The following is a 13,626-nucleotide window of genomic DNA, read 5'->3' as shown; positions in this document are numbered from 1 at the left end:
TGTGTGTAATTTTATTTTTTTAATATCACCTTCAAGAAATTAAGATGCACTGCTTTTGGTATTTTATATAATGGTTGTTTAGTGATGACTTGCAAGAACTACTTTTAAAAGTGAAAACGTGTGTATAATACTATTTTTTGAGGGGACATGTTCATAGGTATATGTAGTACAGTTGGTATTCTACTACATATATGTTGTTGTGGCTGTTTCAGGATAGTTTGCTTTTATAGGTGGCACTGTGTGTATTTTAATTTTTATTTTGTCTTCAATACGTTTAAAATGTACTGCCTTGAATATAGTGAGAATATGGCTGTGCTGGTATTGAGCCTGTTCTTTATTGCATGCTGGTGTTGGGTACATTAGTGTTATAGCTTTATTATTTCTTTTTTAATTAATTGCTGTGCTCTGAGGTAAATGGGGTCTGCTATGCATTGTAATTTATTTTAGAGTAGCTGTTTAGTGATGTCTTGCAAGAAGTACTTTTAAAACGGAAACATGCTTAACTTTATTTTTTGGGAGGGGCGACAACATGTTCAGTAGTAAATGCAGTGCATTTGGCATTCTGGTAATACATGTCATGGTTATTTCAGGATAGTTTGCTTTTATAATTTTAAATAATTTTTTTCTTAATTACCATGTTTGCGGGTGAATGTGGCCTATATGGTCTGCTGTGCACTCAAATTTTAGAGTGGCTGTTTAGTGATGACTTGCAAGAAGTACTTTAAAGTGAAAATATGTGTATAACTTTATTTTTGGAAGGTGGGGTCATGTTCAGTAGTGGTTACAGCTGAATAATGTATGTGTTTTTGCAGTAATGCTCCACTTCTGCAGTTAAAGCTGCAAAATTTAAATGGTTTATGAGATTTCAGAATGCTGTAATAACTCAACACTGTTGTACCCATAATTGTATCTCCTTCACCACTCCTGTGGTGATGTCATATAGTGGGTGTGGCCAGTGTCATTTTGTCCACACCCCCATTTCCCACTTTCGCCTGCTTAAAAGGTAGCATCCCTACCACAGTGCTCCATTTCTGGGCCATTTAGTTATTCATTTATTTGTTGATTCATCGCTTGATTGATAAAGCTATGTATGTATGTATGTATGCATCTAGCTATCCAGCTATATATCAATCTATCTTTTTATTTATTTTGAATCAGGTGATTCAGTTTTTTTTTTGGCTTTGCATCCATAATGATTTGCTAATATTTAGAAAGATGTACTTGTAAGAAGCTATTGTTGAACTTAAGGAACTGAACGCATTCTTAACCTAAATAAGACATAAGGTATAGGTGTGGTACTAAATTGCAAATGTTTCCTCACCAATGTACTTAGATTTCATTTTAAATATTTTTTTATCTTTATGATGATACTGATTCCTTTTTAAATGAGAAGTATGGTACGCTTATTCTTTAAATATGGAAGGGCTTTGCAGTCAAAAGCTAGAAGTCTAATTAGTTCAGTCCAACTATTTGTTAGATTCTAATTTAATTATTTATTCAGGAGATTCTTATTATTTTGGAAAAAGCTACATTTTATATATAAATGTGGTTGGGTTTATGATGTGTTCATGATGATTTTATAATCCTGACAGTTTATATACTTATAGTATTTTTTACCATTTTTCTTAACAGGTGCATCTTAATTTCTTTACACTAATTTACACCAATTTATAAGTGTATTGCCTTTTAATATTTTTAAGACTAAATTTAATTATTCGGTTGTATCTAGTTATTTTGAGCATGTATTCACCTAGGATTGCTTCTACATGAAATGAATCAGTGTCTTAGTGGTCTGTTCAGTACCAAGCAGTGGTATATTTAAAAATAATTCTAAAGGACATCCAGATTATTCTACTGAAGTATATAAGACTAGCAATAAATGTAACCATTTTTAACTATGAATATATGTATTAATTGTCTGTTATTTGTAATATTGTGATAAGCAACTTGTTAATGTGAAGAAGTTATGCTTATTATATAGAAGCATAAAATAAATTACAATGAAATATATCACTCATCTTCCCCAGTAGAATTCCTCATATTTTATTTCACTATGTACGTCATGCTGTTTTCTGAAAGCAATTATTAATTTCAGGTTACTATTCAAATCATTCATAATGGAAGATAAAAATCAGTTTCTGGAAGTCTATTCTGAAGTTAATATATATTATATCCTGTGTGGTGTTCCATACAGACTACATTGCTTGATGTGAATATCACATGATATGAATATCACAGGTGGTATATTTTTGTTTGATACATGTAATAACTAATCCTGGTCAAAAAGTATATCTGGTCCCTTGGCAAATGTCCTGTTTAGTCATGATATAACTGTTAATCTGACCTATATTTGTCACTCTTCTGACTCTGGTTCATTAGTCATTTAGAGTATGGTGGTTAGTGGTACTGTGGATCAATCGTGACTCATCTGGCCACTACTCATTTTATTATCAAAGTCCAGCACTGTGGAACAAACTCACTGCCTTGGCAGCCACAACTTTGTGAGCCTATTCTCTCTTTCAGGAGAGTCTCAAATATTACTTTTACAAAAATATACACCCAAACCAGTGAGATACACTGATTTTGAGGTTGTAATTATTTTATCCATTGTTTTCTTTAAATGTTCACATTTAGTTTGAATTTTGCTGTAGATTATGCTTTCACATGCTGCCTTATTTAATGCAGTTTTTTTCTTAGTATCTCTCTCTCTCTCTCTCTCTCTTACACTTGAACTGAAGTCCCTAAACTAACAGAGGTTAAAGCTTCAAAGTTTCAATTCGGAAAATTGGTGCTGTGAAGGCATTCTTTCTTTCTTTCTGTATTGCACATCATTTAGGTGTGTACCATATATTTTACGGATTTCAGAAACTTGTCTAGCTGCATTGCAATCATTCCTTTAGTGTCATTACCTGATCCCAGAGAAGAACACTGCAATTATGATCACAGACAGGAGGCAACAGAATGATAGCACATGATTTATGTAAACTAAAAATAAACAAGTAATTATTACCTGTCTACTCCTTCTTCAGATTTCAGTTGACCAGGAATAGGTTTAACAAAGTTTTGATCTTTATTGCTAGTAAACATGAAAAATAAGAAAGAAAAGTGGCAGTCATATTCCAGTATAACAAAGTACATTAACCGTTAAATATTTCAAGAAAAAATTGGGTCTGAGGTGCTTTGAAAGTTAATCATCTGAACCTGATGAATACAGTTGGGATGCCCCAGAATGATTCATAAAACTAATGACTCATATACAATTTATGGAAGGCAAATTTTAGTATGTGTTTTACTTTTGTAGTGCTCATTTAATTAAGAGTCAGTACATTCTCAAACCAGACCAGTACAATCTGTTTCATTTGACATAAGAGAACATCTACAACTAGAACTGTAATGACTATCTGTCTAGCCATCTATCTACCTATTTTTCATTTTATCTACAAAAAGGGAGATATTTCATAGCATTGATCAAGAAACTAAAAGATAATGTGATATTTTTTACACTCTTTTTCATCCCATACAGCTGGGCATGACCCTACTGCTTCTTTTTAATTTTCAGGTCTAATTACACACCTGCCCCCCTCCCCTGACTTGTTTAGTATTATGGTGGGACTGAAAAGACAATAAAGGCCTCCTGGCACAGCGTCATACTGCTGCTGTGGGAGTATTTTATTCATTCTTTCCAGCCTTGTGCATGACCAATAATATCCCAAGGCTGGGATGAGCAAAGGGTGTAAAGCTGGACCACCTTCATTTAATCAAGTAAACACAAAATATTGACAAAATTCAGGTTATAGTACCCAAATATTTATGTCCTTTTCCCACTGTTATGTGACCTTGGAGGTGGTAAATATAATTAAGAGGGGGTCGGGGAATTGCGCGCCAGCAAAATAATTGATTTTGAATATGGTTAGATTTTTTTTCAATATTTTGTGTTTACGTATTTTTTAGTTTACTCATTTCCAGCTGCTATTTTTTACTGTCAATTTTATGCTGTTTTAGATAATATTTTAAACAAATTAAAGGAGTTGCAATGGGTTCTCCCATAGGCACATTGTATGCCAATGTAATCATGGCAATGTGGGAGCATAAGTTTATATTTCATTCGGAGTTTATGCAGTACATTAGTTTATATAGTAGATTTTTGGACGATTTGTTTTTCATTTGGAATGGGCCATTGGAGCAAATTGATCAGTTTATTTCATATATTAATGTCACTGCTGAATTTTTGAAATTCACTCATCAAATAGGAATAGACTCCATTTTATACTTGGACATTTTACTTTCCAAAGATTTAATACATAATCAATTTAAAGCTAATATATATCGTAAAAGAACATATTCTAATAAATTTCTACATTTCAGTAGCAATCATCCACAGCACGTAAAAAAGGAAGTAATAAAAGGACAGATGGTACGAGCAGCACACATGGTTTTGCAAGTTGATGAATTTATTGATGAATGCACTTTCATTATGAACATGTTTTCAAACAGGGGGTATCCTAAGCAATTCATAGAAACTATATTCAATGAGGTTTTGAATAAAAGGAGAAATGTTTTTTATACACCACTGTTAAGAGATAGTAATAATTTGATTGAGCAGCAAGTAGAACAGCAGGGCTTAGAGCAACAGAAGCATTTATTGAATACAAAAAATCAGTTCATTACTGGGAATAACACAAAGTATGTAAATAATGGAAATGCAGTGTTTATTACTACTTTTACACATGATTCTCAGTATGTTAAAAAACTGGTGATGAAAAATTGGAACATTATTAAGAGGGATTCAGATTTAGTGACATTATTGGGGGCACAACCGATTATAGTATACAAAATAGATAAAAATTTAAAGGATTGGTGTAATACAGTACCGAATGGGGAAAATAACACAATTGGTAAAATGAAAAAAATGTAACGTGTAGTTATTGTTCAGATATCTTGGAAGTTGAGGAAATAATTATTAATGGTATTCTGATCAAGATAAAAGGTAACTACAATTGTAATACTATGGGGGTAGTATATGCTGCAATTTGCTCATGTTGTTCGGCCTATTATATAGGGAAGACTGAGCGAAAATTAAAGCAACACATTTATGAGCATAAATATGACATTAATAGACAATTACATAAAAATGCTCTATATAGACATATATTACTATACCCTCAGCATAATTTCAAATTCATTATATTGGAACAAATTGCACTATCACCTAGAAAAGGTCCCTGGAAAATTATGTTAGAGTCCAAGGAATATTGGTGGCAAGTATACTTAAATGCCACACAAATCCCTGGTATAAATGATTCCATTTCGATCACCAGTATTTTAAAATTAAAAGGTAATAATAGATAACGGGTTGTTGGTTTCAACAATTTCCGTTTTTTAGTCATTTAGTCATTATTTCATTATTAATTATAAATATTTATTACATTTATTAATTGTATATTATATTTTATATATTAATAACAATTTTATAAGAATTTTTAAATTACAGTCATAGTGTTATATATATTCATGCAGAAAGTACATTGATATAAATTATTATGTGTAATTAAAATAAATTAATTTGATATATATTAGTGTAGGTATAGGCAAAATTTGCAAATGGTAGGTAGTACTTCTTGCCGTTTTGGCGGTTTTACATCTAAATTGATTAATTGTTTTAAGCACACCTTACATATAAAAATGTTGCATTGTGCAATTGATTTTGTCTGATGAAGGCTGGATTTCACAGCCGAAAGCGCTCACCTAATAAATTTCTTTCATTATTCTACATTGATTGTCCGCTGGATTGCTTAGTGCTTTTGGATACATTTTTTACCTAGTTTGTGTTGGATTTTCGATTTTGTTTTAGATAATAAGTAAAGATTCTTTATATGTACATAATATATATATATATATATATATATATATATATATATATATATGTGTGTGTGTGTGTGTGTGTGTGTGTGTATGTGTATGTACAAATGCAAATGGGTACTAGTATTCCAGGTATAGAGCCACACTATATACTTCTTAACAAAAGGTACAGAGTACCAGCTAAAACTGTAACTGTCATAGCCATCCATTCAGTTTCATAACTATCTTCTTGGGTAAAGCAACTTATATCAGCATGTTTCCTGTTCAAGACATGCATTCATTTAATGAACTACAATCATAACTGGTGAAAGATGTGACCAAAAAACTAGATGCCAGTCAGATAACAGGAAAATATATATTATATATGCCCAGCTGTTTGAGCCAAAGTTCATCAAAGTATTTTTCATTACACAATACATATCACAAAGATCTGGTTTACTGACAACTGTTTTGCACTCCGAGACAAACTGCAACAACACTGTACGTTTACATTCTTCTAAGATACAGCAGTTTAGATAGAGCAGAAAATCTGAGAGAAGAGCGCATTCATGCAAGTGGAGGGAACTGTTGTATTGAGGGGGGGCTAAACATGGCATTCAGTTCTGTGATGACTGTTTGCTACACTGCTAATTTACAGAAGTGGGAATTGATGAGCATGTTTTACTTGTGGGCACTTACTAAAGTTTATGTAGGACAGAGAATAAGATCTATGCCTATGTAATCAAGATACATGGACATTTGTGAAAATAAGTTAGTAATTAAAAATTGGTATTTCTGAAAAGGGTGACATCCCCTGTACCCCCATGTACGGAGCTGAATCCCCCACCTTCTTACATATATATATTCACACTCTGAAGTCATACCAACGCATAGAGCAAAAACTGTTAAAGCAAAACAGGTTTTTATCTTCCCTTCAAGGCCAAATATATCACTACAGTAAGTAGAGACCATTCAAGTTATAAATAGTGAACAGCTCAAGCCAACATCCTCAAGTATACAGAAACATGAGCAAACATCGCAAGAAAACTAACATAAATCACTGATAAGTTATAACAAACAGGAATGTGGAGGCAAAGACACTGTAACACTATTCTTTTGGTAATGCTATTAAGGAGCCATTGTGTTAAATAAAATGTACCAAAGGTATGGTGGCACAACAAGTTAGCCAACTCACATTTATGATCAGGATTTGTTGTGATTTTCACTTGGAAGTTTCTGAAACTTTCCAGTTTGCTAAATACACTTTTTGTGCTGTTTCCAAAAGTGGCATTTCCTGTGTGTGTTATGCAGTATGTTTGCTATAATATGCGTATAGAAGCAATGCATTACATTTTAACAGAACTCCCAAATAACATGGAAATGTCACTTTATATATGGTGCTATTATATTCACATTCAGATGGACTCTTAATCAGATCATATTTTTGAAGTAAATTTGAAGATACACATTTCTAACAGTTTTATAATTCCAGATTACAACACAGAATATATATTATTATACTTCCAATCTGTTGTTCCACTTTCAACATTTTACACTTCAAAAGATAAATCACAAGGTAAATGTTTTGAACAACAGTTAATATGTGCACTGCATTGTCAATAATGATATTTTCTCTTTCCTGAGACAAATCACTTAAATATGAAAGCTTTACCTCTTTGGTGTCTTCTTTAGGGATAGAAATGGATTGGTCTTCTCGGGACTGGGGGCATCTGGACCACTAAAGTGGAACAATAATTTGTAAGTAGCATCATATACTGATTTACAGTAGAGAATGCATGTTACGGTGTTCTACATAATCTGCAAAACAACACTATTGTCATATAATTTTATTCCAACAATTCAGGTAGAATGCGTAAGAATTAAAAAAAATACAAACTTAAATATTTACACAAACATACTGTTATTACCAGCTGTATGCACGGTGTCTGGCTTTTTTTACTGAAAATAATAGTTATCATTAGAAAAGAGAATATCAACAAACTGTACATTGTGTCTGCTGTTTGACAACAACTATTTTCACATGAAGATGTTTTCTTCTTAAACAGAGACTGCAGTAAAATAGCTACATAAAAATAAACATAAATGTGTGATATGCTGTCACAACTCTCCACCTTTTTCTTTAGATTTTGAATGCTACACCAAGTTCTCACAGTGGGAACTTTTTATAAATCTTCAACACACTTTAATGATTAGGCTATTTAATAGTATACACTATTATGTACTATTCCTGTGATTTATCAAAGCATAAACTTCATAAAAACTCTCCTCAATCACAAATGATCGAGAAAACATTTTCACTATAACCCACCAACACATACTGAAACAGGCACTTCTGCAGTAGGGCAACCCCCCCTGAACCCCTCCATGTAGAGGTCAAACCCCCACAGAACTCAAAACGTCTGTGTAATAACTCCACAGTAGCACAACAGTGGGAACAGGAGAAACTCAACGTTAAATCATATAGGAGCACTGCATAAGTAGTAAATATGCAGTGCCTCTAAAAGCAGCCTTCAGTCTTTGCCTACATGTGACTTCACCCAGTAATTTTTGGTTAGATAGAGCCTGATCAACTGGTCCTCAGTCACCTGTAGAGAATTCATATTATGCAAATACCAGATGCTGTTTAAAACATTACCAAAGGAGTTATGATGTAACATACTATGAATGTGATGTGTTTAAAAACAAATTAGCAGTTATTTGACATCATTGCACTTTATGTGCCCACTTTATAATGCAAGTTTCAGTTATACAGCAACAAGTTATGTGAAAATAATTTCCTGTCTAAATGACTCTGTCATCTATGGCTTTCATTTATTTTGTATTGCTTTGACATTCTTATTGATCAGACCTGGCTGATACAGCATGGAATTCGTCAATGATCATGATTGTTGGTGAGAATCATGGAAGTCATGCATTAAATCTGAGCCTATTGCCACAATCTTCTTGTTTATAGGCCCGCTATTAAGGTTGTCTTTTGTATTCTGCTGCAGAAGCTTTGATGGTTTACAGAAGCTATCCTGAACAGAAATGGATTCCTTATTTCTTCATTGCTCTAATACTACCAAAAACAGAACTTTTCACATAATAGACCTGTAGGTAGGATTTCCTCCCTAATACCAAACACTGGCACTGTCAACAAATATCCTGTCTGTCCAGTACACACCCTCAATTATAGCCAACTTGTTGCATGAAATAGACCTAACTTATGTAATGGAGCTTGATTATTTTCCAACTTTGACTGACAGTTCCACCAGTTCCTTCTGTGTTGCAGTGCCATAGATAGTTTAAGATGGGGTGGGAGTGGGGGGATTTGCACTTTGTTTTAAATGCATACTACAGCTGAAACAGATTCCTAATGAAGCACCAAATTATCTGACTATACTGTTGTTTTGAAACAAACCAGATTCCTCTTCATTTATGATTACTCCTGTAATCTGAGAATATCTGAGCATGAATTCACTGATTCCATTGTTGACTCAGTATTGTAATATTCATATATTTTGAACGATTTGAACATTTTAGTTAATAATGAATAAGTGATTCTAGCAAGAGGCTCCTTTTTTATTATGAGAGATCTAAGTACTGTCTTGGAAACTACCACTACTGCCTATAATAAACATCAGTCCTTTCAGTTTACATTTAATTTGCATATCGTCACCTACGACTTAATGGTGGAAGTGGAATTCATCTCATGGTCTGACCACCTGCTTGTTCATTTTCATGCAGATTCTTTTCTACTACTCAACTGATCTTGAGGCTGTCAATGATATGACAACAGAACAAAGCCTGGCTCATCTACTTAACTGTATTCTCAGAATTAGCAGTGTTGATGACCCAGAGCTGTTAGTGTCTTCCTAGAATAAGGTGACCAAACACAGCCTAGATGAATTAGTTGCAGTGTATATTTACCCTGGTTTTCTAGAGGTATTGGACCCTTGGCTTGACCAGAAGCTTAATTTCTTTGTTACATTATCAGTGGAGGTGAACCTATGTTCTTGGCATCAAGCTTAGACATGAGAAGCAGCCCTCCTTCAAATAAACAGCAAAGCTCTTTCAGACTGCGTACCGGATGTGTAATCCGACCAGTGTACTGCTATGTTATTTGGAGCTAAGACTGATCTCACTAGACAGGAAAATCCCCAGGGTACTTCTTCTGGTTAGAGTAAGGAATCTCAGTGTGTGATTCACCAGACTATGGTTGGTGCAAGTTCTCATATGCTGAATACTTGGTAGCTATGAATTTGTGCAGAGTAGGTACATTTCAACCTGTGGGCTAAAGGTGGGCCTAAACAACTGATCCAAAAAGAATCATTTCAGACAGAGCTTGACCATAATATTGAAACATCTGCATGAAATTAGGCTGGCTAAATATTGTATACAATGATTGTAGCTTGCAAAATGTTTAGATTCATTATAGTTGCATATTTAGAGTCAAATATGCTATATAATTCAAGTTGAGTCTTTCAGCTTTTCCCGGTTAGGGGTCGCCACAGTGGAACTCCAGTCCGCTAATGATTGGCAGTAGATTTTTACGTGCAAGTTGCCAGCCCTGATGCACAACCTTCAACGAAGGTACGCCCATTCACGCATGTCTCTACACAGAAGACGCTCTAGCTGAGAATCGAACGGGACAACATCTTACTGTGAGGCGACAACGCTACCGCAGCACCACCACCGCAGTAGTAGTTAAATAAAACAAATGACATACAAATGGAAAAGTGTATCAGAGAGAGCAAATTAGAGATGCACATATGCACTATATACATAACTGATAAACGACTTTATCTACCTGAATATTATAAGCATGAATTAATTGTTCAGTAGTGTCAGGTATGAAGTATAAGTTTGCACAATAAATTACAACCAGTTGCTTGCCTGAGACAACAATGGTTGCCTGTTTGTAAGAATTTTAATAGGTTTCGCCTGAATTCAGAATATGATAGGCATTTCTTATTGTTTTACCTTAGCTTTTGGGACCAAGAACTGAAAATGCATGCTCAACTGATGCTACATTATTGGATGGTTTACAGAATATGGCTACATTACTTGCAGAGGATCATAAATGTTCTGCAGTATTTTTGACAGATAATCTAGGAATGAGTGCAGGAGGGGTGGTATTACAGAGAGCTTTGTGTATTAAAGTAGCTAAGAGGAGGTCAACATTTTCATGAGTAGGAAGACAGGCAGTGCATTTGAGGGTGAACTAGTGATGCTGTGTTAAGGATGAAAGAATAAAGTGACAGATCATATTAGATAATCTCAGTCCTAGAGATTTTTGTTTGAGGCATAGATAAGGAAAAAAAAGCATACTGTAGTTGAGGCTTCAAATATTTTTGCAGCTTTCTGCTTTCCTTAGATGAAGTAGTGAGAGATTGTGCAATTTCCATACAGAGTTGCATTTACTTTGTATTTATGTTATTAACATCAAACCATATTTATCAAGGGATCAAGTCTTAGGCCTAGGATTTTATTCCTTGCTCCTCTTAGCCTTCATATTATCATGTCTACTCAAAGATGTCAGCTTTTTAATTTAATGTAAATGAAGCCTTGGTTATGCCTATCCCTAAAAAACATTGCTGGACCTGTTTAGCTTAGGAAAATAAGAGGTCCATCTTTAACCTGTCCTTTACTGGGAATGTCACTGAGAATGAGGTTTAGGTACAACTTAGGCCATATTTAGCTCCTCATTACCTCCTAAATCAATTTCCTTCTAGTTTCAGGTACTGACACAGCAGAGCTGAGATGGCTGTCATTTGATTTGTCACTGTCCTCCTAGAAGTGCAAATCAGTGTTGTTATCCAATATTGTCCCTCCTTGATCTTGCAGCATCATTTGACACATAGCTCATGGAAAACTTCCTGAACTGCCTAACGCACTGTAATTTGTTTTCCATGGGGCTTAATTAGCTTGTCAATTATCTTCTTCTGCGCATATAGAAAATGACCATGAGAGATAATATTTCCTCAAGTTAACCTCTGCAATGCAGGGTCCCTCAGAGTTCCATTCTTGGCTGTCCATTATTCATGTTATATTTATTTATGTGAATATGTTATTTATTAATTTATTTATTGTATTTATTTGACGTTTGACATTTCTTAACCGGGTTAGTCCAACTAAGCCAAGGGCCCATTTTCAGTGGAAACCTGAGAAGAAGTGCTCCAGACAATTCACAGTCATGCAAAAGATAAAACAAATACATAGTGGTGTAATGTACCAGCACATAACATAAAGATATAAGATACAGCTCACAGCATAGTACTCTGTAACACAATGAAGATACCATTACAAAAGGGTACAATATACAAGAGGTACTCTCAGTATTTAAATATGAGTCATAGCATTAGAATAATGTTCATTTCGTATTTTTAATATAGGAGGGTAAAAAAAATGAAATTACATGACAGAGAGAAAAAAGACATAAAAGAGGTGATATATCAAAATAGAATAGAAGATTAGTAAGTAAAATAGTTGTCATGTGGGAGCTTGGCATGGGCAGGATCAAGTCTTTTGTAGATAGTGTTTTAGTTCTCATTTAAACAGGTGCTTTTGGGAAATGTTTTTTAGATTGAGCAGGCGTGTGTTCCAGACATGTGCTACTGAGTGCTTTTAAAGGGACTTTCCAATGTTCTTTTTAGGTTTGTAGATATCAAGGAGGTGTTTGTCAATTGTGCAAAGGTGTCAGAGGTGGGTGTAGTAAGATACTAGATTGGAAAGAGAGGGGCAGGAAGAGGAATTATTCAGAATGGAGTGTGTGATATGTAATTGAGGAAGTAGTAGCCGATGACAGAATTCAGGCCACCAAAGTGTCTTAAGGGCGAGACAGTGATGGGAATTGTAAGGGAGGTTAATGGCAAATCTGGCTGTTTTATTGTATGCTTGTTCAAGTTTGGACAGTAGTGTAGATTGAATATTAATAAGGATAGGGCAGCATAGAGCATAGAGTAGACAAGGTAATAGGAGGGACTGAGCTCAAGAGAGTTTGGAAGAAGATGTAAGGAATTTTCGATTTCTATAAAGTAGACCAAATTTCTAGTGGTTTTTTTTATATATTTAGGTTAGGTAATGCCCTTGGCATATAATTAATAAACGTGAAAATAGCAATGGGCTAAGAACAGTATTCCACAGGACTTCCATATTAAGGGCAGCATAGTTACTCTGCAGGTTATTAGCTGAAACAATAAATGTTTTAATAGATAGGTAGCCAGCAAAGCAATTACAAACTTCATTTGCAAAGCCACATTTTTGTAAGCAGAATCATATGACTGACTGTTTTAAATGCCCTTTTTAAGTTTATAAGAATTGCATCCCTTAGATTATCTTTTTCTATGTTTGTGAAAATTTCCTTTGTTACATAGTAAGTGGTTGTTAATGCATTAAATTTCAGTCAGAATCCGTATTGTTTATCCCTAAGGATGTCATATTTTAATGTAATCTAAAATTTGTAAAGTATTTTTCCAGGATTTTTGCTAGGGGGTCAATTTTAGAGATGGAACAATAAAAAAAAATACTTGCTGTTTTGGCAGTAGGTAAATTGTGGTATGCTTAAAAGATTAAAAAAATTATCTGTGTAGTAAGTATAAGACTGAAAGTACGTGTCAGTGGCTCACATAAGATTTCACTGCCCAGCTTTAGTGGGTGGGTGTTTAGTATGCAGACTTCGATTATAGTGAGTATGCAGACTTGGATTATAATGAATATGAAAGCTTGGATTATACCAAGTATGCAGACTTGGATTATAGTGAATATGAAGGCTTGGATTACACTGAG

General features: G+C 34.2%; 1 protein-coding gene across 4 annotated transcripts in view; it reads right to left on the bottom strand.

The window, feature by feature from the left end:
* SCEL (sciellin) overlaps positions 1-13,626 on the bottom strand; it is a 474,262-nt gene that overhangs the window by 264,214 nt on the left and 196,422 nt on the right. For 3 of the 4 annotated variants that reach the window (XM_044072905.1, XM_044072906.1, XM_044072908.1), the window contains 2 exons: positions 7,511-7,576; positions 3,011-3,076 (listed from right to left, as the gene is read on the bottom strand). In XM_044072905.1, the coding sequence (XP_043928840.1) occupies positions 3,011-3,076; positions 7,511-7,576 (132 nt within the window). The remainder of the gene's footprint in view (positions 1-3,010; positions 3,077-7,510; positions 7,577-13,626) is intronic. The other variant, XM_044072907.1, reaches the window with a different exon arrangement.

This window comes from Protopterus annectens, chromosome 5.part1 (assembly GCF_019279795.1).
Source record: "Protopterus annectens isolate FY-2018-M chromosome 5.part1, PAN1.0, whole genome shotgun sequence".
Lineage (NCBI taxonomy): Eukaryota > Metazoa > Chordata > Ceratodontiformes > Protopteridae > Protopterus > Protopterus annectens.
Note: the sequence above shows the minus strand (reverse complement) of the source record. Positions and strands in the feature narration are given on the sequence as shown.